This window comes from Alternaria viburni (genome assembly GCF_023758015.1).
Source record: "Alternaria viburni strain BMP 2772 chromosome Unknown scaffold_15, whole genome shotgun sequence".
Lineage (NCBI taxonomy): Eukaryota > Fungi > Ascomycota > Dothideomycetes > Pleosporales > Pleosporaceae > Alternaria > Alternaria viburni.
The window spans coordinates 225,878-250,242 of record NW_026055784.1 but is presented as its reverse complement, the minus strand read 5'-3'; the positions used below and the strand labels follow the sequence as shown (position 1 = coordinate 250,242).

General features: G+C 55.0%; 9 protein-coding genes across 9 annotated transcripts; 5 read left to right on the top strand and 4 right to left on the bottom strand.

The window, feature by feature from the left end:
* Positions 1-58: 58 nt before the first annotated feature.
* On the top strand, positions 59-2,671 carry J4E79_007104 (uncharacterized protein; the record flags this gene model as incomplete). The annotated part of the gene is made up of 3 exons (XM_049355972.1): positions 59-1,802; positions 1,848-2,269; positions 2,321-2,671. The coding sequence occupies 3 exons, from the start codon at positions 59-61 to the stop codon at positions 2,669-2,671; spliced, it is 2,517 nt and encodes an 838-aa protein (XP_049209426.1).
* Positions 2,672-3,673: 1,002 nt separating this feature from the next.
* J4E79_007103 (uncharacterized protein) lies at positions 3,674-5,098 on the bottom strand (the record flags this gene model as incomplete). The annotated part of the gene is made up of 1 exon (XM_049355971.1): positions 3,674-5,098. The coding sequence occupies one exon, from the start codon at positions 5,096-5,098 to the stop codon at positions 3,674-3,676; it is 1,425 nt and encodes a 474-aa protein (XP_049209425.1).
* A 1,591-nt stretch (positions 5,099-6,689) lies between these two features.
* On the bottom strand, positions 6,690-8,792 carry J4E79_007102 (uncharacterized protein; the record flags this gene model as incomplete). Its single annotated transcript, XM_049355970.1, has 1 exon — positions 6,690-8,792. The coding sequence occupies one exon, from the start codon at positions 8,790-8,792 to the stop codon at positions 6,690-6,692; it is 2,103 nt and encodes a 700-aa protein (XP_049209424.1).
* A 432-nt stretch (positions 8,793-9,224) lies between these two features.
* J4E79_007101 (uncharacterized protein) lies at positions 9,225-12,271 on the top strand (the record flags this gene model as incomplete). Its single annotated transcript, XM_049355969.1, has 2 exons — positions 9,225-12,153; positions 12,192-12,271. 2 exons carry the CDS (start codon positions 9,225-9,227, stop codon positions 12,269-12,271), a joined length of 3,009 nt encoding a protein of 1,002 aa, XP_049209423.1.
* A 378-nt stretch (positions 12,272-12,649) lies between these two features.
* J4E79_007100 (uncharacterized protein) lies at positions 12,650-13,449 on the bottom strand (the record flags this gene model as incomplete). The annotated part of the gene is made up of 3 exons (XM_049355968.1): positions 12,650-12,737; positions 12,789-13,263; positions 13,320-13,449. 3 exons carry the CDS (start codon positions 13,447-13,449, stop codon positions 12,650-12,652), a joined length of 693 nt encoding a protein of 230 aa, XP_049209422.1.
* Positions 13,450-13,994: 545 nt separating this feature from the next.
* On the top strand, positions 13,995-15,558 carry J4E79_007099 (uncharacterized protein; the record flags this gene model as incomplete). Its single annotated transcript, XM_049355967.1, has 2 exons — positions 13,995-15,397; positions 15,441-15,558. The coding sequence occupies 2 exons, from the start codon at positions 13,995-13,997 to the stop codon at positions 15,556-15,558; spliced, it is 1,521 nt and encodes a 506-aa protein (XP_049209421.1).
* Positions 15,559-16,328: 770 nt separating this feature from the next.
* On the top strand, positions 16,329-17,904 carry J4E79_007098 (uncharacterized protein; the record flags this gene model as incomplete). The annotated part of the gene is made up of 2 exons (XM_049355966.1): positions 16,329-16,712; positions 16,765-17,904. The coding sequence occupies 2 exons, from the start codon at positions 16,329-16,331 to the stop codon at positions 17,902-17,904; spliced, it is 1,524 nt and encodes a 507-aa protein (XP_049209420.1).
* A 296-nt stretch (positions 17,905-18,200) lies between these two features.
* Positions 18,201-21,064, bottom strand: J4E79_007097 (uncharacterized protein; the record flags this gene model as incomplete). Its single annotated transcript, XM_049355965.1, has 2 exons — positions 18,201-20,638; positions 20,686-21,064. 2 exons carry the CDS (start codon positions 21,062-21,064, stop codon positions 18,201-18,203), a joined length of 2,817 nt encoding a protein of 938 aa, XP_049209419.1.
* Positions 21,065-21,376: 312 nt separating this feature from the next.
* On the top strand, positions 21,377-21,821 carry J4E79_007096 (uncharacterized protein; the record flags this gene model as incomplete). Its single annotated transcript, XM_049355964.1, has 3 exons — positions 21,377-21,512; positions 21,608-21,687; positions 21,735-21,821. The coding sequence occupies 3 exons, from the start codon at positions 21,377-21,379 to the stop codon at positions 21,819-21,821; spliced, it is 303 nt and encodes a 100-aa protein (XP_049209418.1).
* Between the last annotated feature and the right edge of the window lie 2,544 nt (positions 21,822-24,365).

The window sequence follows — 24,365 nt, the reverse complement described above, 5'->3', positions numbered from 1 at the left end:
ACTCGCTCTTCTCGTTTACCGCCGTTGCCAGACAAGGCGCTGCCCCGTGGCCGCCACGATGAATGGCGACCTGAGTCTGTCGCAGACGCTCGGCGGACTGCGCATCGCCAACCCGGACGAGGACGACTCGCCGCCGCCCACGCAGCACCAAGACGCGCCCGACCACGACCATGCCGTCGCCCAACACCCGCCCCAGGACCCCACGTATGCCCACTCGTACATAGAAGAGGAGCCCGCCAACTCCTCGCTGCAGCCCGCCGCCAATGCCTACCAGAGCTCGCCCTCGGGCTCCCCGGCCGCCTTCCCCTCGCCCCTGGCCGACACGTCGTCGACGCACTCGCACTCGCCGCGCCTCTCCCACCGCCAGTCGATGCCCCTGCAGCACCAGGCCCAGCACCAGCAGCCTGCGTATCCCCCGTATGCCGCCGGCCCACTGCTCCAGCAGCAGCGCAGCGCCGCCCCGACGTCGCAGCCCATGCGGGAGCGCCCCGTCTCCACCAGCATGTACCAGCACCCCAACCTCTCCACCTCGTCCACCACCGCCCCGGGCACCTACCGCTACAACGACGACGCAATGGCGGGCGATATCCGGCGGACGGCGAGCTCGCGGGTTGCGCCCGGAGCCATGCCCGTCAGAGAGGCCAGCAGGAGAGACCCGTACCGCCAGTCCGCCCAGATGTCCGCCATGAACGGCCCTATGCCGCCCCGGAGAAGCTCGCGGCGGATACCCATGGATGCCGGAGTCTCACAATTATCGAGCTCACCCTACAGCGTAGAAGGCGGGCCGCTATCGAGCAGCGAGGAGTGGAAGGAGAAGGGCGCGGCTGTAAGCACCCGCCAGGACCTCGACCAGAACGGACGGCCGATAACGCGTGTCGTGAAGAAGGGCGTCAAGGACTTCAATTTCGGCAGGACACTGGGCGAGGGCTCCTACAGCACAGTACTGGCCGCCACGGACCGCCAGACATTGCGCGAGTACGCGATCAAGGTGCTCGACAAGCGCCACATCATCAAGGAGAAGAAGGTCAAATACGTGAACATCGAAAAAGACACCCTCAACCGACTGACGGAGCATCCCGGCATAGTCCGACTCTACTACACCTTCCAGGACGAGCGATCGCTCTACTTTGTGCTGGATCTGGCGGCGGGCGGAGAGCTACTGGGCTTTCTCAAGAAGATGGGCACATTCGACGTCGAGTGCACGCGATTCTACGGCGCGCAAATACTGGACTCCATCGACTATATGCACAACAAGGGCGTCATACATCGCGACTTAAAACCGGAGAACGTCCTGCTCGACGATGCGATGCACGTCAAGATTACTGATTTTGGAACAGCAAAGATCCTCGAGCAAAAACACAACGGCGTTAGCTCAACAACCGGCGATCCGCTGGAAAGCGTGCAGATGGACCGCGCGCAGTCCTTCGTCGGAACCGCCGAATACGTCTCGCCCGAACTCCTCACAGACAAGAATGCATGCAAAGCCAGCGACCTGTGGGCTTTCGGATGCATCATCTACCAATTACTCGCCGGCCGACCACCGTTCAAGGCCGCGAACGAGTACATGACCTTCCAAAAGATTGTTGGTCTAGAATACACATTTCCGGATGGCTTCCCTCCGCTGGCAAAGGACCTGGTGGAGCGACTGTTGGTGCTGGATCCGTTGACGCGGTTACCCATGGAGCACATCAAGAACCACCCCTTCTTTGAAGGAATACAATGGGGCAAAGGCCTGTGGAAACAGAAGGCTCCGCGGTTGAAGGCCTACAGTCCGCCCGCACAGGAGCCCATCAAGCTGAATGGTAGGAACCCTTCTACTCCCCAGGAAACGCCAATAACACGTCCAGGCCCATCAACGCCATCAGTAGCGGCATCCACCCAAACCCAGGCACGACCGAAGCCGCGCCTCATCACCGAACTACCCCCTCCCTCCCAACTAGACATCGACTGGTCACCGGTCCTCACGAAGCGAGACGAGCGGATATTGAAGCTGGGAAACATGTTTGTGACGCAACACCCGGCGGGTCATGTTGTAGGAGGAAAAGAAGAGCCTGTGGAGCAACCCAAGAAGTTCTCGCGCTTCTTCGGCGGCAACACAGTCAAGAAGCGCCAACGGCTCGTCATGATAACGTCGAATGCACGCGTACTGATGTGCGCAGCAGGCACGAATGACAAGAAGCTGAAGGAAGAGGTATCGCTGCTCTCCGCAGGCTGCGCATGGAGATCATTCCAAGACTCCAAAGGCCTCACTGCTTGGCTCGTAGAAACAGTACGCAACCCCACTCCCATCCCAACCCAACCCCCACTAACACCCCCATAGAAAGAGAAGCAATACGTCTTCGAAGACCCCAAGAGTACGACGAGCGACCCCGACGGCAGCAAATACTCAAGCCAAGAATGGCTCGACAGCATCGAACAAGCACGCGACTACGCGTTCGCGCAAACCATGACCAACTCGTACTCAGCCGACGTAGGTCTGAACGAGCTCGTTTCAAACCACACCACCCCGACCAGTACGTTGGGAGGAGACTCCGCCCTCGAGGGCGTCAACATACCCGCCTCGCGGCATGGCGGCGGCCACCTCCGCAAAGATAACGCCGAGACTGACTCGATCAAGGGCAGGAAGCGCTTTAGCAAACGTCATTCCAAGAACGGTTTGGCTAACTTTTGAGAGAGAAGTAAAAGTGTCACATTAGTAACGTTGCGGTTTACTATGGGTACTACTCTCGAGAAATGCCAATACCCGCGATATCACTTGTCGTACTATCATCCCCGCTCGACTGCTATCTTCTGCGACCGAAGTGCTGCTTATCTATCCAGCGTACGGCGTTCCGGGCGTCCTCTTGCTTTCCTTTGTGTCAAAACTACCATACCAGTCCAGATTACCAACCATCAAATTCCCTTTGTCACTCAAACTTAAAGGTACGACATCTCACAGAATCTATCACCGTCGATATTTGTCGGCTCAGACTATATTGGCATTTAGGGGCCGAGGCTTGGGCCTTTCGTACATTACAGAAGGAGCCAGATAGGCGGCATGGTTGTTCCTTTAACTGCTCTTCTTACTTCTTTTTCTCGATCGTGTATAGGGTCCGTTCTTTGAACTTGGGAGACTGAAGCGTTAGATTGGGCATAGCTTATTTGTTGGCGTCGCAACTTTCTCGTGTGTGTGTATTTATTGATTGTTTCAAAGAAGGGAGAGGAATGAGGAGGGGAAGGGAAGAAGGATAGTGTTGTGGTTGAAAGAAGGAAAAGAGAGGAAGGGGAATTACATTGAGCCATTTATCTTGGCGTGGAAAGGGGTTATACAAAGTGGGCTTTTTAATGCATGAGTTGCTGGTTTTGTTGACCAGTTGTCTATTGCACACCTGTCTTATGTTCAGTTTGGGTTGTAAAGGTGATGCGTGAATCCGCAAGTATAATATGCTGGTTGTGAAGTATTCGTCTCAATATATACGTTTCCATGCTAACCCTTCCTTCCTCCAGATAAAATACACGTCGTAAATATAAACGCAGAAAAGAACTATGCATGCCATCGCACTTCATCATCAACCAGCCAACCGGCGGCGTGTTATCAGTGACAGTAAAAAAAAAAAAAGAGAAAATCGCTAAAACAGATGCAAATGCAACACTTCCACCCCCCCCTCCCTCTCCATCCCACACACATATACATCTACCACCCATCCCCAAAAATCTCCTTCGGACTCTGCACAAGCTCCTCCTCAACCCTCGGCTTCCTACTCCCATACTTCCTCCCCTCTTTCTTCTCCATCTTCCTTTCCTTCCTCGTCGTCAAATGCGGGGTCACGGGGGTGATGGGTGTAAACGGCATATACGGGCTGTACGGCGTGAACGGGACACCTGTTTTCGGGGTGCCGAGAGCGAGGGCCTCGACGCGGCGGTCTAGGACCGTGGTTTGGATGCCGGGACTTGCGAGCGGGGAGGCGAAGGAGCGGAGGGGGAGGGAGGTGGGTGGGGAGAGGGGTTTGGGGGGTTGTTGGCGGGTGGTGGACGTTGAGGGGGGTTGGGATGTCGGTGGTGGACCGAGACCGAGGCGTTGCGGTGCGGGACGGGGAAGCGGTTGTACGCTGTCTAGTGCTTCTTCTGTGTATTGCTCCGGTGATGTTGGCGAATTCGTCTGTGTAGGCGGCGAAGGAGGGACACCGGGGTTTGCGTAGAAGCGCGGGGAGAGCGGCGTCCGCGCTTCGTCGTCGGAATCTGCGCCTGGGTACTTTGCGATCGGGCCTGAGATACGCAGGTTCTTCAGGTTGAAGCGCGCGTTTTTGCTGCCAGTGGAGTTGGTGTTGGAGTTTTGGGAGCGCTTGGAGAGGATGCTGCGGGGGCTTGGGGGTGGGTGGGCGTCGGCGCGGAGGTGGGTGCTGTGAGTGGGTGCAGCGGGTTGCTGGACGCTGTAGTTTGGTGGGTAGATGGCTTTTACGGGCGAGATTGGGGTTTCGCTGTGGGATTCTGGGCGCGCGATGCTGATGTTTGAGGGGCGTCGTCGCTCGGTGGGTCGGGGGATGGGCTCTGTTTCTTCTACACTGACTTTGGAGGAGTGCTTGCGCTCGTCGAAATCCATGACGGCGGCGTAGAGACGCTCCATGTCTGCTTGATCCTGACCCCGGTGGGCATCAACGACCTTTTGGTCAAACGAGCTTGGTGACTGAACCACAGGACTCTGTGGGTTGCTAACAGCAGAGTCGTTCCTGTTTCTCTTGAACTTTCCGAAAAACGACCGCGCGGATAGCGGTGGCGATGTGAGTCCAGCTGTTCGAAGAGCCGGTAGAGTCGGTTTATCCTGGAGTTCCAGCTCCAATTGCTTGGGCGGGTCGAGAGCCTTCCGTCTCATCTTTCTACCAACAGTGAGGAGAAGAACCCCCCAGATAAGTACTGTAAAGACGTAGCCGCCAACAACACCGCAAATCTCGTACGGCAGCACGTTCTTGTCTCGGACAGCCTGGTATGAAGCAGGAGGCCCCTCGTCAGCCGCCGGCGTGGGGTCGCGATAGTTATCGAGAAAGTCGTAAGGCGCAGCAGAAACACGCGATGCAACAAGAAGCAGTGAGATGAGTGCCGGAGGAAGCGCTCCGACGAGCATCGTAAGCCGCGCCCTCAGGTCGAGGGGGGACTGGAAATATATAACAGAAGGAGAAGAATAATGTGACAATCAGAGTGGGCGGTCTAACTTTCGAGCTTGCTTGCTGCTTCGTCAAGGTCGTCCAGGGTGCAATGTCGATCTAGGGCCGCAATTGCACATGAATGAGTGCCCGCTATCCCGACTGAGAGGAACCGGGTGAAATGCAGAGTGTAACAGCAGGCGACATGGTGATATGAAGAGGGATGGGCAGCGGGTAAGTACTTTGATCGGCGGTCTGCAAGTGGTCGGATGCAAGGAAAGAGCGACTGGGTGTGATGGCTTGGGAAGGTGCATGCGCGGTCTGATTGGCCGGCCTAGTTCTTGAGCTACATTGGGGCGTCCAGTGGATGCTGTCTCTCAGCCGCTGAGGCGGGGTCGCTTCGTCCAAGCTAGGGCGAGATGGGATGTGCCGATGATAAATCTCGACATTCGAGGCTTGAGCTATAAGCATCGAGTCTATGCGGTGGTATCAACTGTTGTAATACCTATTTGTTGTCGTCGTTGTGGTGGAGAAAACCTCGAGAAACATGTTTACCCGTGCCGCAACGCTCGAGCGCACAGTACTCGAGACTACCAACACCAACCTCCCGGACATGCGCGATCGCCTGCCAGCTCGGGGCACAGTCAACGGGAGACGGTCCGCATGCATGAAAGGCGTCCCCTGCAAGACCAAGAAATGCGCACCCGTTCTGCGTTTCCCATTGGCGATGGAGGACTACCTAGGGCTATTCTAATGCCACGTCCCCACTTATGTTTTGAAGCTTTCTATTGGCTACAAACCATCTCTACTGAAGTGTTATGCGCAAGAATCAACACAGAGTACTAAATACTGGAGTACAATTAATGCAGCAGAGGATGAGACCTCCTTTGACCTCCGCTATCCTTTCTCCGTCTCCCCCACCCACCCACGGCGGTCAGCATGCATGAAAGGCAGCCCCTGCACGCCAGAGAATGCGCACTCAACCCGCTATTCCCATTGGCCACAGAAATCTATTCTAAGCGCCCAACTATACCTACATATGCGAATCAGCGCACAGTCACCCCATCACACTAGTAATCACGAGCCATCACGGAGCCACTATATTGGCGACAATCCAGGATCAGACATCTCCATCGCAGTCCGACTCGTCACCTGAAGTGAATAATTCTACGCGGCCTCGTGGCTTAATGCCCGTGATGGGCGATGCAACGAAAGTCACAGACTAGGCTTGCAGCAAGGACCGATTAAAACGCCCGCATCACCCCCCGATGCTGTGAAAGCCGTTCGCATTGGCCGTACTCCTCTTTCGTTCACGATTCATGCAACACTTTCGGCACTTTGGTATGCCTTACTTTGCTTACGAACAGACGCTGGTGGAGAGATAACGTGGCTTCATTATAGCCTCGACTGACTGCGCGTCGTCATCACTATCACTACCTAAGGAAGCATCGTACCGATGCCGGATTAGCGAATGGCTAACAAAAACATCTGCCCAGGAGAGGCTGTGGGAGCTTACCCTGCCAGAACCGAGCACCGAGGTGGTGTGAATTACGCAGTTTGAGGCGGGAGGCATCACTTGCCCTCTGCCTTGGCTATGAGCTTTGCGTCCAGGCCGGTAGGCTCCCAGAGACTCTTGTCTTTTTTGTTTTGCACCCACAGGATATCGCCTTTGAGATACGCCACTGCGCCTCCGCGTCCCGTCGCGCTTGCTGTGACACGGAACAGGGGTAGACCGGTCTGGTCGTGGGCTTCGCGGAGAGGAAGGAGAAGGAGATTCTCTTCGGCGCAGAACTCCTCTACAATGTCCTTGAAAGTCGGTTCGTCGACTTGCGGTGTAGGACGAGATGCTTGTTGGTTGACGGATTTGGAGAACTGAGACACCTCTGGAGAGGCTCCTGTGCTTTCCACCTGGGGCGCGGGTAGATCCGTCAGTCTCGCATCTCCAAGATCCAGTGCCGTGTTGATGAGTGAGTATGCCTCGTTCCACGACGAGGCGACTGAAGGCAAATTGTTGATGTCATCCTGCAAGATCTCAGTCCTCCACCACGTAAGCCACGTCTGGACTTCCTCAAAGACCACCTCCGGGCTCGTGAGCCATTGGTGGATAATCTCGAGGAACTTAGGGAAGAACTGTGCTTTCAGCAGCTCTCCAATAACCTCATTCGATATCAGCCCCTTCCAGGCGAACACAGCCTCTAGTGGCGCGAGATCTTGTTCAGCGGGGTTGATCTCAAAACTGTCGCGTAGGAAGGCGGACAAGCGAGGTACCAAATGGGAAGTGAGTAAGTGATCAAACTCTGCCTTTCCAAAGACCCTTCTCCATTGTTCCATCCCTGGTAATGGACCTTTGGAAAGATCGATAGACTGCAGCGCATGCCGGATCTTGCGCTTGATCTCTGCGACCAGGCCCGATCCCTTGGGGTCCAAGTCAGCTGGTCTAAGGAAGGGCAGCCACTCGACAACCCATGTGTGTGGGCTCTTCTTGAACTTCCGCGGGTTCCACTCGTGAACAGAAGTGGAGAGTTTTGTAGTCACCTGCTCAAGCACTCTCTTCGCGATGAACGGTGGGAGAACTGGCTTCCAAACTTCTAGCAGATGCACCATGGGCTGTGGATCCTTGACGTCCCATTGTGTGATCGCTGAGCTTACTCTTGGCAGCCAGTATTTGAGCATCATGGACTCATATGACGACGTGGTGCCGCGTTTAATCGTGTCTTCCTCGTCGATTGCGGTGCGACTGACCAATGCTTCAGAGGGGTGGGTGTAGGCCTGGGACGCCACCCTCCTACTCCGGGGCTGTATGATATTCGCCATTTCAGAAAAGGCTGCCGCCACGCCTTCCAACGCACCCTCGAGCGGCTCCCAGGAAGCCACCGCTTTGGAGAAGTGAGGATGTACAACGGCGACGGATTCACGGTGTAGTGGCTTAGACGGGTACGCCGCGCGCAGGCTCTTGAGGCCTTCGCAGACCACGTCGAAGGTACCTGTACGCAATGACTCGATCCGTGCTTGTAGGTCCTCCAGCTCGTCCATCTGCCTTTCGAGCGCTTCCAGTTCCTTCTGCAGCGCGTATTCCTGAGGAGGGATGGCTTGTGACTCTACTTGCAGCTGTTCGAATGCCTCCGAGAAGCTGTTCAGGTCTCTCCGTACGCGCGCTTGTAGGGAGTTCTCGAATGGAACAATATCAGGACCGCGGAGTGATACGCCTGAAGTAGGGGTCGATGCGCCGGTTGTCGCGTCGATGATGGATTGTAGCGCAAGCGGCACATGCATGCCAGCTTGCTCGAGTTCGAAAACGGTCTTCTTCGGTCGTGGCGCTGAGGATCGTGTCTCGCCCCGAGCCTTGGCCTTCCTCTTTTTCTTCTCCTCGCGCTCCTCTTCCGACGTGTCGACATACTTCTCGCCATTTTCTTCGGCCTTGCGCCGCTCCTCGCGCCGTTGTTGTTCGCTCTTTTCTGCGACGCTACCGATACCGCCCTTGGTGCCTCGGTTCACCACCTGGATAGGCTCTGAGATACCAGCGCCTTCTTTTCCCAGACCACCCTCGCCCTTGTATCCCATCTTCGCCAGCATCTTGGCACCAAAGCCAGACTTGAGCGCGGAGCCATCCTCAGCCTTTGCCCGCTTGTTGGGTTGCTGGCGAAAGCTGTGTTTGCGCTTGCCACCTTCGTCCATGGTGGAGGTGTTCGTATGGGGAAATATTCGAATACGAGGGTGATATTGGCAGCCGGCAGCTGTTCGGCGCGCGCGAAGAGTCTGGTCGTGGGTTCGATGTCGCAGTGGGTGTCGCAATATATGGGAGTGAACCAGGCAGATATGCGCGCCACGTGATTTGTCGTGGATGGACCGTGGGCGAGGCGGGAGTGTTGTCGCAAAATGATGTTCAGTCGCGAGTTCTGGGTGACAGCGCCAAGAACCGTTAGGTCTGGGTCGCTCCTGCCGTAACGTGCTGGGTGCTATTCTTGGAAAGGATCGGGGTCGATCACCCTCCACCCATGTCCGGTTCGGTGCAACAATCACACCAAAACTCTCCTTTACCAGAGTCGCACCGCAGTCAAGTAGAGACTCTCTCACCTCTGCGGCGGCCCTCTACTGCCTGTCTTTGCGATGACTTCCCCCAAGACCGACCGCGACCTCCGTCATCCGGTGCCCGATCTCCAGTCGTTGCAAGGGGCATATGTGGGCAACATTGAACGCCTGGAAGAACATGCCGAACGCATGAGCGAGTCCGGCTCAGACCTACAGGAGGAGATTCGGAAGACATACTCGGAACTAAAGCTGACTGACAGCCGGCGATCGTCATTGCAGACGACCGACCTCGAGCCTACGAGACAGGCGAGCACCCGAAGTCGCGGCGTTTCGATAGGCTCCCACACCAATTCAATCGTAGACCTCAACGGAAATGCACGATGGGGCGGATACTCTCCGGGCGGTTACATAACCTCTCCTGCAGGGTCGCTGCGCTCAGGGACAGGCAACTGGTCGAAACCCTCGACTTCGGTCCAGCGCCAGCGCTCGGAATCAAAGGCATCGCGTCTCGGACAGATTGTACACCCCGAGGAAGTCGAAGAGGAACACAATGAAGAGAGCGACTCTGCTTCGCCGCCCCAACGGAAGGTCTCGTCCTTCACACGCATATTCGATGAAGTCGCGAATGGGTTGCCTGAAGAGCTGCGTAACAGTATCCATATAGGCACCCCACCTAGACGCCCGGAGCCCGACGAGGAATTGCAGAACCAATATCCAGACTACCGCGATTTCGTAGACCGACCGCCGACAGCAGCCTCGACCGACACCACACACCAAGCACGTACACTATGGCATGACTTTGATGGCGTCCACTGTCCAGATACTGTGGAGGAGGAACCCGAACCATCTCACCACAGCCACAGCCGACATTCCTCGAATCATTCCTACATGATGAAATCCAATCCGAGCGTTCACTCCATAGGCGCACCGCCGCCGGACGATAGCATGGTCTTCTACCCGGCTCCCGTACCGAAGATGCTGAACCTACCCAAGCGCCTGTCACAATTGCCTAATATGAGCCAGCAAGCCAATCGTCGGTCACGGTTGTTGGATTCCATGCAAAACGAGCATAGGAAATCCATGCCATTGCTTGGTGATAATCTAGCAGACCCGAAGCCTAACAACAGGAAGAGCCGGCAGAGTCTCATGGCACTCCCACCGCAATTACGAGCAAGCGCCTACTTTGACAACCGAGCTGCCCCCACTCAGGAGTTTGCGGTCAAGGGAGAGTCTGCGGAGGATACGCTCGAAAGCATCCTGGACGCCTCTGCACATGCTCCTGTGTCTGCATTCACTGATCATCCATTTGCTGGACATGTTGGCGACGAGGTGTACGGTGCGGAACGCAAGCGTAGGAGTTCCAAACTACCGGATATGCCACCGACACTGGCAGAGACGCGAAGACGCAGCTCGTTCAACATACTGGATACTGACCACAACGCAAAGGGCGAGCGCCTGAAGAAGTTGAAGAAACGAAACAGCTCGGCTGACATGAATCTATTACTTGTCAAAGCAAGTGAAAGCCGGATGAGCCTCGGTGACCAATTAGAGGAGCGTGATGAGGATGCACGAGGACCGGATGGACGTGATCCCGATGCTATTCGACCTTCGTTTGAAGAACACACCGAAGATCACTATGAAGAAGGAGAAGAAGAAGAATCGAGCGAAGAGGAAGGGGAGCTTGAACCACAATACGGCGCGCCGACTACTCTTCTCGCTGAGCTTCAGCTACGCAAGGCGAAACAGCAGGGTCGGAAGATGAACTACGTGACACTGATGGAGCAGGGGTTGATTGACGGCAGACAAACCCTGCTCCAAATGAACGACGTGGCCGAAGCCGAGAAGCAACGACGAATCCGTAAAAAAGTAAACCTTGCGTGGGAAGCTCCGCCGGAAGAAGACTCGGATGACGATGTACCACTTGGTGTTCTCTACAGACCTCAACAGCAACAGCAAATGCGTCAAAAGAGCATGGGTCTTATCGAGCAGCGAGAGTTGGAGGACCGCGAACCCCTCAGTAGCCGTCGCACCAGGCTACTCGGCATTGACCCTAATCAACGACGCACACAGTACCTTGGAGCCTCATCAAGCCAGCTCAACCTGCCTACCATCACAACTCCCGAACCAGACTCGGATGAGGAGCCTGGCGAGACGCTGGCCGACCGTATGCGCCGCATCAAGGAGAAGCAACAACGTGAATCAGCGCTCGGCGATGTTCGCAAGAGCACAGTCAGCGATGACTTCGCCTCTGAGATGATGAGCAAGTTCGGTGTTCCAGAAGGCCAGGAGCAATCCAAAGACACTCCTCCAGCACCCCCTCCCGCTGCCGACGACGAAGAGGAAGAAGAGACCCTCGGCCAACGTCGCGCCCGCCTGCAAGCCGAAGCCGCCTTACGAGGCGAACAAGCCCCCCAGTCCGGCCACCGACCCAATCTCCGTTCCTCCAGCAGTCTCGCGGACATCCTCTCCGCCAACCCCATCGACCCTCACAACCAAGCGCGCAAAGTCTCCAACGAAGCCCTCGTCTCGCACCTCCCCCAAGGCAGCCTCCTCCATCAAAACGAGCTAGACCAAGGGCGCAAAAAGCAACAACGTCTCACCGCAACCATGCGCGCCACATCCTACGGCTCCATGGACCCGCTCCTCAAAAACATGACCAACAACCAAAAAGACGACGACGACATCCCGCTCGGCCAGAAAATCCAAGCCTACAAAAACGCTCAGAACCCCATGATGATGGCCAACCAGCAAAGAATGAGCGCCATGCCGCCCCAGCAAGGTATGATGGGCATGCAAATGCCAGGCATGATGAACGGCATGGGACAACACCAGTCCATGATGAGTATGCCCATGCAGATGGGCATGCAGCAGCCGGGCATGATGCAACAGGGTGGCATGATGGGTATGGGATCGCAGATGAATGGCATGGGCATGCAGATGAACGGCATGGGTATGCAGATGCCGATGCAGATGGGTGGCATGCAGATGAACGGTATGCAAATGGGGGGTATGCAGATGGGCGGGATGGGTATGAATGGCATGCAGATGCCGATGGGTATGAATGGGATGATGCATGGGGGGATGATGGAGCCGCCTATGGATCCGAGGCAGAGGGATCAGATTGATCGGTGGATGCAGGGGGTTAGGCATTAGTTTTGTCTTTGTGCGTAGTGGGAGGGTTTGCTTGGGGTGTGGTTCCGTGTAGCGTGTTTGGTTGGTATCTGGCATCTCACATCTGGCATTTCTTTGGGATAGCATTGTATAGCGTTAGATGGGTCCATTAGCAACATTTGCGTTATCAGCGTTTTGACTATATTTAGCATAGCAAGTAGGTAATTTCGAGGGTATATATATGGAATAACGAACGATATACGATTTGTAATTTTGCATTAATCCATTCGCTTGCATTGCTACACTATACAGACTATGAAGATCAATTGCACTTGATCCCCTCCATGTCAACGGCGAGTTAGGAACCTTGTCCTGCCGGGGAAGCGTACCATCTACTGGAAGCGCTTCTCAGCAGCCTTCCAGTTGATGACGTTCCAGATAGCCTTGAAGTACTCGGCCTTGCGGTTCTGGTAGTCGAGGCTGAAAATTGTTAGTCAGAAGCTCTTCATCAACACTCCATGGTAAACTCACTAGTAAGCATGCTCCCAAGCATCAACACCCAGAATAGGACGGAACTGCCCGACAACCGGATCCTGGTTCGCATACGTCCTAATCTGAATAGCACCGGTCTGGGTATCCTGCACCAACCACGCCCAACCACTACCCTGAATCCCCGCTAGCGCCGTGTTGAACTTCTCCTTGAACGCGTCAAGGCTGCCGTAGCTGTTGTTGATAGCAGCAGACAGGGCGCCCGACGGGGGCTCGCCGCCGCCCTGGTTGGCAGGCGCGAGGTTCTCCCAGAAGAGGCTGTGGTTGATGTGGCCGCCGCCATGGAAGTTGATCAAGGGCTGCAGGGCGATTTGCGCTTTGATGTCTTCTTTTTGCTTGGCTTCGGCGATTTGCTCGCTGAAGTTGTTGAAGGAGGTTACGTAGGTGTTGTGGTGGTTCTTGTGGTGCAGCTCCATTATCTTGCCGGAGATGGAGGGTTCGAGCGCGCCGTAGTCGTCTGGAGGGTGTTAGTAGCTGGCACTGATGCGTCTTCCTGGTGTGATGGGCTCGTACATGGGAGGTCGGGCAGCGTGGCCTTGCCGCGGACGAATGTCGTGCCTGCGAGGCCGGCGCGAGATGTGGTGGGAGCTGCGGCTCGGGCTGCGGAGCGCAGGGCGGATGTGCGGAGGAGTGCGGTGTTCATGATGGCTTCAATTGATGTTGTGGGTTCAATCGAGTGTGTGATGTATTGGTGTTGTAGTGTTGAGAGGTCGTGGAACTCTGGGGAAGCTTCGGATTTATTAACTGCCCATTTCGTCATATGCGAAGATGCCGACCGCCGAGCTCAGAGCTCCTCCACTCCCTCACGGCCATGCGCTCCCCGGCCAATGATGACGCCTGCATGTCGCCTTACGTTCGCATGATGTATGCAGCATCTGTATCAGGACATGTGCATTCTCATGTGAGAGTATCTCAAGTAGAACAGAGAGCTCCAGTGTCTACTAATGCCCCGCGAAAGCCCCGCGCGGGCGTTCTCAGACAGAAACTAGTCAATCAAGACGTGGGTGACAGCTGTGCAGTTTTTGACTATCGCGTGCCGCAAAAAAGAGACGCTTGATCCAAGTACCATAGATCTCACCCCATGTGAGGTGATTGAGGGTTGCCCTGCATTTAGAACATTACCATTACGATCGTGCTTCGCGCTCCATCTTTCTTCTAACATAATCGAGCTACCCCGCCAACGTCATCATGGCGCCAGTCAATGTCGTCCATCTGCCCAACGGCCAAAACCTTACCGTCACGCCCGTGTTCGGCGGCCTCTTCTTCAAGTCGAGCGATATCCACACGCATTCGCCTTTTCCGCCTGGCTGGACCATTGTGCTCAATTCCGAAGATGAGCCTCCTACGGACGAACAGGAGCAGCAGCAGCAGGGTGAGGAGGAGCTGTTTCCGCCGCGACATGTACATCGCTTCAAGAAGCCGACCCTGAACGGAGATCACCTCTACATATCGTCCATATCGAACCCCAGTAGCAGCGAGTTCAAGCCCGCTGCCTCGCCAACGCGTCAGATCGCGATGATGCTGTGGGCGACACTGTACTGGTACTTTCACCAACCTGAACCGACACTCCAGGTCACGAATGCGATCTCCAAGAACACTGCGGATGCAGGAAAGCCAAAGGGCGAATGGCGCATAAACATCAACAGGGAGGGCGTGTTCAAGGGCAAGGTCGTGCTGCCCAAGTTGGAACGCATGGGGCTTATCGCCAGCGAAGATTCGACTGTTGGGTGTGCGCAAGAAGAGTCATCTCCTGAAGGCTGGGAGCGCATGTTTGTCAGTCGGAGGACCTTCTGGCAGCTCGATCCTAGGATATACCTCTTCACTCTCTCGCCATTAGCCAATACCAACTCACCCTTTCCTTCAGGCTCGCCGTATCCCTCGCGACCGTCGTCCCCCGCGCTTGGATCTGATGCGAAGCAGGAGCATCAGCTCGACCAGGTCTCGCCAGGCTTGTGGTCACCGACTGCGCCAGGCCCCTTCCACTCGAGCTCGCATCTACCCACGTTCTACCCACCACCTCCTGCGCAATACGTCTTCACGAACAATACGCGACACCCGATACGGCCGAAGCCACCTCGGCAGGGCGAAATACTATACACAAGGTACATACCCAGCGTTGGGCAATACCTGTCTTTCCGAGTAGCTTCCATCTCTTCGAAAGCGCTTCGACACCAGGGCCCGGTCTCCAGCCACGCGCCCAGTCCAAACGGCATGTCGGATCCGGAATATCTACACAAGTGGATGAACGACCCCCGCGTGTCGCATTTCTGGGGCGAGGCGGGTCCACAGGCCCATCAGGAGCAGTTCCTCAAGAACGGCCTACAATCGAAAAACTCGTTCCCGGTCATGGGATGCTGGGATGGGAAGCCGTTCGGCTACTTTGAGTTATACTGGGTCAAGGAGGATAATCTCGGAAAATACCTGCCCATTGTTAGCGATTACGACCGGGGTTTCCACTGCTTGGTGGGCGAGCAGGAGTTTAGAGGAGCGCATAGGGTCAAGATCTGGTTGAGTGCATTAGTGCACTACTGTTGGCTCGCGGATAACCGGACGGAGAGGGTCATGTTGGAGCCGAGGGTCGATAACGAGAAGTAAGTGTTGCATCCTACACATAGTACAATACTAACTGTCTAGACTGGCAAACTACCTCCAAGAAGCTGGCTTCTACAAGGAGCGCGAGATCAGCCTCCCACACAAGCAGAGCAACCTGTTCAAAATCAACCGCGACGTATGGAAGGGACCGGCGCTGTGAGCCCGCGGAGACGGAAACAAATGTGGAGTTCGTATTTGGGCAGAGCCGCATGAACCGCATGAACGGGTTACGGCTCTTGGTGGATATAGTTTTGTGGAGTAAGCGCATCATGAGATACCAAGGTCTAGACTCTAATTATGCCGTTGAACACGTCTGAACTTGACATGTCACTTGCGTGGGGGAGTTCTTGGTCATTCAATTGGATACGACCGGGAAATCAACCGCCGAGGGCTTGAAGAACATGTCTAAGTGAAGCAATTCGGAGATGCCTTGTAGCAAAAGATCGCTACAAGGAGCCTCAAAGCCGCCCAGAACCCCAACAACGCGCGCGGGAAAATTTCTGCTACTCCAAATCGCCATTTTCTTGTCGATCGGCCTATCTCAGGTTCCGACAGTAGGATGACAATCGACCATTGACGTGCGTTTGCAAAGGTGCGATAGTAGCTAAATGTGGGGTTTAGCGAGGGACCAAAACTTTTTGGCTACACGTGAGGACGTCATTGGTTTGTTGGGATAGAAAAAGGGTGACCCACGACGCTGTGAATCACCGCTTGGAATTTGACCTCACGATAGCCCCTCAGTCCAGCTCTATAACCCTTTGATTGTAGTGCTAGCATACGTGTTGCGAATTACTACAGGGAACGCTGGAGAGCAAACGTTGATACCGAATTCGGAAGACTATCGGGCTAATCCACAAACGAACCGTTAAAGTCATCGACCACCACATCACACTCACACTCACACTCTCCTCCTCATACACACGCGCAATCATGGCCGCTCAAGACGCTTCCCTCGATATCCAGTCTCGCATATCGACTATGAAGGCGCAATCTGGTGCCACCATCTTCGATGCGTACCAGACGTCTCTCACCGGCCGGTACTGCTCCCCGGAGATGTCGCAACTCTTCTCGCAGCGCAGCCGGCACTCAATATGGCGCAAGCTATGGTTGTTCCTCGCGGAATCAGAGAAAGAGCTTGGAATCCAGAGTATCACTGATGATGCGCTTTCCCAGATGAGGGAGCATCTGACTGTTACGGATGATGATTTCGGGGTTGCCAAGGTCGAGGAGAAGAAGAGGAGACACGATGTCATGGCGCATGTGCACGCTTTTGGTCAGGTTGCTCCGGCTGCTGCTGGTATTATCCATTACGGCGTAGGTTCTTATGCTTGAAAAAGTCGATGTGATTCAAACTGATAGTCTACAGGCAACAAGCTGCTACGTAACCGACAACGCAGAACTAATCCTCATGCGCGACGGACTGGATCTTCTCCTCCCAAAACTCGCAAAGGTCATTTCCAACCTCTCAGCCTTCGCCCTGCAATGGAAGAGCGAGCCCACCCTCGCCTACACCCATCTCCAACCCGCGCAACTCATCACCGTAGGCAAGCGCGCAGCCCAATGGGCGCAAGACCTGCTCTTCGACCTCGAAGCCATCGAGCTCGTCCGTGAAACCCTGCAATTCCGAGGCGCCCAAGGCACAACCGGCACACAAGCCTCCTTCCTCGAGATCTTCAACGGCGACAGCAAAAAGTGCGACCAGCTCAACGAGCTTCTCTGCAAAAAAGCCGGTTTCCCCTCGTGCTACGCCATCTCAACGCAAACCTACACGCGCAAAGTCGACCTCCTAATCGCCAACGCCATCTGCGGGCTCGGCGCGTCCGCCCAAAAGATCACCGGCGACATCCGGCACCTAGCCGCGTGGAAAGAGCTCGAAGAGCCGTTTGAAAAAGACCAAATCGGCTCCTCAGCCATGGCATACAAGCGCAACCCCATGCGCTCCGAGCGCATCTACGCCTTATCCCGCGAACTCATGTCCAAGCCCGCCTCGTTCGCCAACACACTTAGCGACCAATGGATGGAGCGCTCCCTCGACGACTCCGCAATCCGGCGCATGGATATCCCAGAGATGTTCCTTCTCGCCGACGCCATCCTCCTCTCCCTCGACAACGTAACCTCAGGCCTCGTCGTATACCCCAAGCGCGTCGACGCGCGCGTACAGGAAGAACTGCCCTTCATGATCACAGAATCCATCATCATGCGTCTCGTCGCCAAGGGCGAGTCGCGCCAAGAAGCCCACGAGCAGATCCGCGTGCTGTCGCACCAGGCGGGTGCGCAGGTCAAGAACGAGGGTAAGAGCAATGATCTTGTGGATAGGATCCGTAGCACGGAGTTCTTTAAGCCGATTTGGGGCGAGTTGGATGGGATGCTGGATAGTAAGTTGTATACGGGTAGGAGCGAGGAGATTGTGGAGAAGTTTTGTGGGAAGGGGGGTGTGCTGGAGGGGAAGTTGAAGAGGTATCAGGGGTATATTGAGGGGGCTAAGGTTAGTGAGTTGAATGTTTAGATGGGGATGGTTGTGGGGTGGGAGGGGAGTGGGTTTAAGGAGTTTTAGGGTAGAGAGAAAAGCAATCGACTTACGAGTATATGATCATGTCTCAGAGGAATGATATCAGGATGGATCTTGTGAATGCATTGATATCGAGCGTGCATTATGCTAGTACTGGTCCCGTGTAAATGCCCATGTCCATCAAACGCCACCGCTAAAAACACCATATATGCAGAAACAACTCCAAACAGCAAAATGGTATAAAGCATCCCAAAGACGAATCCCAAAACATCACACCATCTTCAACACGCTAGCTAGTACTTCCTTCCCCTCCGCCTCGGCAGCCCACTCTCCACTCCCATCCCTACACTCGCCGTCGTCGCACTCGGCGGAATAACCACCTTGGGTGCCATCAAACCCTTCTTAGGCGTCGCGTCACCCATGCCCACTCTACTCACATTCTCCTTATCACCCGCCTTGGCGGACGAAGGTGTCTGTGGCAGAACGACTTTCTTAGGAGCAGCAAGGCGGCTCTTGCGTTGGACGCCTACGGGTGCGACGTCGAGAGAAGGGAGTTTAGTGTCTGTTGTGCTGGAGGAGAGACTGCTGTTTAGGGATGTTGATGTTGATGTTGGTGTAGAGGAGGAAGTAGCCGTAGGGGTGGAAGTAGAAGTGGACGAGGCAACAGCCATCTTCTTGACTTTGGTTGATTTGGGCTTCGAAGACTGTTTCTCCTGCGTCGCGGCCTTGTCTTCTTGAACTGCTTCAGGGAGGAGACTAGCAGGTGCCAGTAATCCCTTTCCAGGCGTACCGTTCGTCGTGCCCAGACCGCGTACTCGGCGTATTTTGGGTGTGGACGTCTTGCTCGTCTTTTCCTTCTTCTTCTTGGGCTCGGGGGTGCAGTCTGACATGCCGAGTTCGTCTGGTGTGGCTAGGGACTCTGCGTCTGCTAGGGCGTTGGCGAGGGTCTCGGGGTTCTCTTGGTAGTATGCTAGTGTTTCGTCCCAACGGACGTTTTTACCGACGACGAGTTCTTTGGTGGAGTCGTCGAGGGGAGGGAGGCTGGAGTAGTCCATGGCGAGCTTCATGAGTCGGACGGTGACGCAGAAGGCGCCTTGTTTGTTCTTGCGCGTGTTGTTGCGGGTCATGTCGGCGAGGACTTTGGCGTCGTCCTTCTTGAGTACGACGACTTCGTTTCCGTCGGCACGGCGGATGTTGATCTTGGGTGCTGGTGCTGGGCCGATTGATGCGGGAGTGGGTAACCTTGTCTTCTTTGCTCGTGCGGAACGTCTTGATCCTTGTTCGCTCTTCTCTTCTGCGGTCTCTGCCTCTGTTGCGCCGGGTGTAGGTGATGGAAGCTTTTCATCTGTCTTAGCTAGTGTGAGTGTTTGCGACAGATCCAGCGTCAATTCGGTGTGCTGTTTAGTAGGTGAGTTGGGGTCCTTCTCTTCAAGCACCTTGCGGGGTGAGGCTAGGGCATGTTTGATGATATCTGAGTCTCGTCGGTTCTGTAGAGATTCTCTCTTGTGTGTAGTGACGGCGGCCTTCTCAGCCTTACTTGCAGCAGCACGGGTCAGAAAGTCCTTGAGGATGGCGGTGTCATCATCAATAGCGACCGTCATCGTGACATCGTCAGGTCCGGATTCAGGACGTGGTGGAGGCGGGGGCGAGTGTAGTCTGCGTGGGGCGGGCGACTGTCGTTTGCTGGGTGTGAATGAGAATGTCAATCCATCGGCGATGTCTATAGATGCTGAGGCAGGCGCATCGGCCATGGCAAGGTCCTGGGCAGGAGACTGAAGAGCCTCAAAGGAGGCTTGTTCTTGCTCAGTCCGCATATCATGATCCGTTTCTTCTTGCTCAAGCTCGTTGGACTCTGACTGAACTGGTGTAGGCGCAAGACTGTGCTCTTGAAGCGCTGCTTGATAATCCCGCAATATGTTCAGCTGCAGAGAAGCTTCTGTAAGCTCGTCTCCACAGTCGACCCCTTCAGGGGAGGTGAGTATATCTTCCTTCGGAACTGCATCTGTCGATGTGCCTAGCTCAACCTCAGATAACTCAACGTCTTCCCCGTCTTCTTCGCTAACGTCCTCGTCCAGCGCTGGTAGCGGCGAAGTCGTAGTATCTTCTAACGGCAACGCTGGGTACTGAAGCTGTGTGACCGGCTCTGCTGTCTCTGACATCGGCTCGGTATCTCCTTGCGTTGTTTCGTCTTGCTGGCTGATCACCTCATTTTGTATCTCAACATCCTCTTGTGGTTCTCCACCCACGGAGATCATTGCCTCTGTAGCGATCTCCTCTGCGGCATTGCTGATCATCTCGGTGGATACAACCTCAGTCATAGCCGTCTCCGCCTCTGCTTCCAAGTTGTCGGTCAGAGGAAGCTCTGGATATTCGACCTTCTCCAGCGATGCGGTCGAGATATTCGACTGCTCCCTTAGTGGCGAACGGAATAGCTTCGCGAGCGTCGCGTCCTGTGTGGGTTCTGTTTCTTCTTGTTCTTGGTCGTCTGCGTCTATGATCTCGTAATCGGTAGCTTCGGCCGTCGGCGCGTCCATTGCGAAAGTGAAAGTCGAAGTCTCTTCGTACGCAGAAGCTACGTCTTCCAGTAGTTCGGTCTGTTCGATTATGTTTGTGTCTGTCTCGTTGATGCTATCCTCGCCTTCCACGGTTTGAGCACTATCTCCCTCCTCTTCACTGTCGACTTCGTCGTTTGCGCCGATCGCGGGGTCCTCGATCTGATTTGCTCTCTTTCCTGTACATAGTCAGCGAATGTCTCAGCCATGCGCGTCAATAACGTACTTGGCAGAACGCTCTTCCTGCGGTCCCAGCGCGTCGCCTTGAACGCGCGCTTCTTGCCGCCAAGCTTGCTCGTCGATTTCTCCATAGCCTTTGGGCTCATGTGCTGCCGCCTCTTTACTGGTCTTGAACGCGCGTCTCGTTCCTCCTCGTCTTCTGCTTCTTGTGGTGTGTCGTCGGCACGCGACCTGAGATTGAATCTGCGCCAGATCTTCTTCTCCTTTCCTTCGCCCACCCTCTTTACTTCTTGTTTCCTCTCCCATCCTCGCGGTATTTTGGAAACTGGCAGGGCATTCGGGTCGAGGAATGCCGCATTGGTCTCGTTCCAGGTGTTGTCGAAGGTTGCTGTGGGTGCGGCGCGCTTGCGCGGAGTGAAAACCATGACGTCGGCCGTGTATTATTACTGTAATGAATAGATCAATGGCGCGCAAACATGGAAACTGTGTCGTAGGCTCGTTAGTATGGTCGTGACGAGGGTGTCGTCTGTGTTGGCCTCCGTCGCTAGGAAGGTGCGATCGTAAACAAAGCCGGACAGGGATTAGGATGGGGCAGGCACGCTAAGGAGATTGCCGCGGCGGAAACTTTTGAATCCACCGAGTCGACGACGACGACGCCATCGCCATTCGCAGTCTGTGCAGCACCAGCACTCACGTCGCATCCAAGTCGCATTCATCTCCCGAACCGCATCTACAAGATGGTACCGAAGCCCTCCGGCACCGCCGTCCAGTCGGCCACGCACCGACCCCTCCCACCACTGCCAAAACTCCGCGTCCGCCGACCGAACAAGCCAGAAGCGAACCCATGCTTAGGAGCAATGTCATCAGTTCTGGGTATGTGAAGAGATTGGAATATATCCAAGGAAGGCGCAACGCTATGTGGAATGCAATGGGGAAGCCACCACGAATCTGGGCTGACATGGCTACAGGATGCTGGGCATCTTCCGGCTACAGTGTGCAAGGCTGCGCACAGCTTGAACAGAAACTACGGCAATGCATGGATGCACCAGTGCGTTCACCTCATATCAAATCTCAAACACATCTAACCCTTCATAGCGAAACCCCAACCAGAAGAAGAACAACATCAACTACCACCTCTCAAGAATGTACCCCAAGATCGTCGGCCCCCACAAGCGGGACTAGACCGCCCACGCATTCCTTTGTACATTATGTATACCCTTACGACGGCCACCCGTACGAAACAGCATCATGGGGGAGTTCAAGTCGATGGATTCATCGACAGGCGTTATGGTTACCATCGTTGTATATAGACGAATCTAGGAAGAGTCGGGCATACTATCTTGAATGAAAAACAAACATCTATCAGGCCATTACGTACACATCAAAGCTCACGCAAGGGAGGCCTCAGACCACGACCTGGCCTTGGCCGTCAGATGTCTTAGCCTAACTGCAGGACGACCCTTCGCGTACGACCGCTCTGCTTTGTCTGTTGGCTTCATTTCCCAGGCCGACTACCACTCAATGATGCAACAGCGAGCCATCTTTACGACCACAATCTGCCGAAACAGGCAGTGCACGTAATCTCCCACGTGCATCCACGTGCAATACATCTTTGTATGTTTCATCGCAGGCCTCAAGGTCAACTCTCCATCTCATCGCCCAATAGCTAAAGACATCGAACTAAGGGATTACTGCAGTATTATACCCCGCTCGTCATCCCGCATAATTATGCTGTGCATCGTGCTCACTTGGGCTATATTTACCTTCTTTCGCCCAACGCCACATGCAGGCTTAGACCCACTCACTCTACACCCCACCAGCCCACCTACCAATGCGCTGCTGCGCCCCAAGCCGACTTGATCCTACACCAACCTCCATCCGGCCGCACACCAGACCTTGCCCAACCCCCTCACTGGCCCACCGCGTACACGTCTTGTCCAGGGCGGAAAATGGCCAGCGTGATTGGCCTGATGTGCGAAGAGGTGAAGGGTGTAATGCGACGCCTTACCTGAAGCTACCCCAGCTCACCCGCATCATCGCCAGGCGAAACCGCTTTCGATTGGATCGCCAGGGCCATGGCCCGTTTTCTACAGCCAGGGAAGCTCTGGAGCTTACCCTGCCGCAACATGTGTTGCTAGGGTGCTGGGTTCCCTCCCACATGCACTCAGCCGCGTAAGATGTTGTGGGCTTCTTATAGTCTGCTGCATTGCGTAGCGATCTTCGCTCTTGCACCTCATACTACTCGACGTGCACGACGTTCTCTGGTGTCTGGCCGTCGTCATACTTGATTACCTGGCTCGAGGTTGACTTGTTTACTTAGTTAAAGAGCTGCGCACATGGAAACGAGATGGCGGTTACACTTCTTCTTCTTGCCTTGTTAGGATCGACCATGGTATATGCGGCTGCGTTTTCGTTATCTGAGGCTACACAGTATACTCCGACGATGGATGGTTGGAGTCCAGCTCCTACGGCAGCTCCACAGTTACCGTTCGATCTCTCCAGACGGCAGGACAGTGGAGGTAATACTTGTGGATATGTCTCTGGCTCTGGCATCTCAGGTAATCTCATCCTCCATCTAGTTCTGAACCTCACTAACATCTAACAGTCAGCGCAATAACCTGCCCCAACCCTACAGATGAATGCTCTTCAAACAAGGTCTTCGGCGCACTCGGCTGCTGCCCCTCATCCCGAACGACCGACTGCAACCTAGCCACAACTTGCATCCCATCCACCGCCTTATCAGCCTCCTGCACAGACGCCGCCTGCTCGACCAACGCCTTCATCTTGAAATGCACAGAAAGCTCCGCACCAGCCTGCTACGCATACCACGTCATCTACGACAGAATAGTCCTAACGCAACACGGCTGCGCAGCCAGTGGCTTCACCAGCACCGCATATCACAGCCTGGGCATGAGTCTATCGAGCAGCGCCCCAGAAAAAGAAACAGTATACGCTACCGTCACGAAGGAACCAGTCGGCTCGCCTACGTCGCAGTCCGATTCCGCCTCTTCTTCCAGCTCTTCAAAACCTAGTTTAGGCGCTATAGTAGGCGGCACAATCGGCGCATGTCTCTTCCTTTCTTTCATCGGCTTCGTCGTCTTTCTCGCTTGGCGGCGGCGCAGGACCGAAGCACGGAATACCGCCCGCTCTACTGGTGCTTTTCATCAGAGAGAGTCCAGGGGTATGGTCGAGTATAACGCCATGGGCTTTCCTTCTCCGGGGTTCTCCTCGCAGGGCTTGTCGTCGCCGGGAAGCCCGAGTAGCGAGGTCGATAAGGTGTGGCAGCAGCGGGGCTCGGGTGGAGAGTGGCCAGGGATGGGGAGGGGCAGGCAGATTGAGATTGTGGAAGTGGATGGAACGAGCAGGGCTGTTGAGGCGCCTACTGCTGAGAAGTAAGGCGGCTTCACTAATGTCTGTTGTATTCTTTGTGTAATGTTTTTTAGTTTCTCTTCCAGACTTCGGTCTTGGTGTGGATGGTTTTCTGTTCTTATTTGTATCTTCTGTATGGTGTTTATGGGGATGATACCCACTCTTCAAGGTAGTTTACAGACGGGATGGAAAGGTTGCTTGGGATGGGCTTACAAGGCAACGAGGGTATTATTACGGCAGCATGTATTAGATAGGATGATAGTAAAGGTTCGGTCATATATGATAAAGGCAGTTGCTCGTCAGATGCTTCAAGAACTTCCCATTTCCAGACCTGATCCTACAGCTGGATAGTTGTAA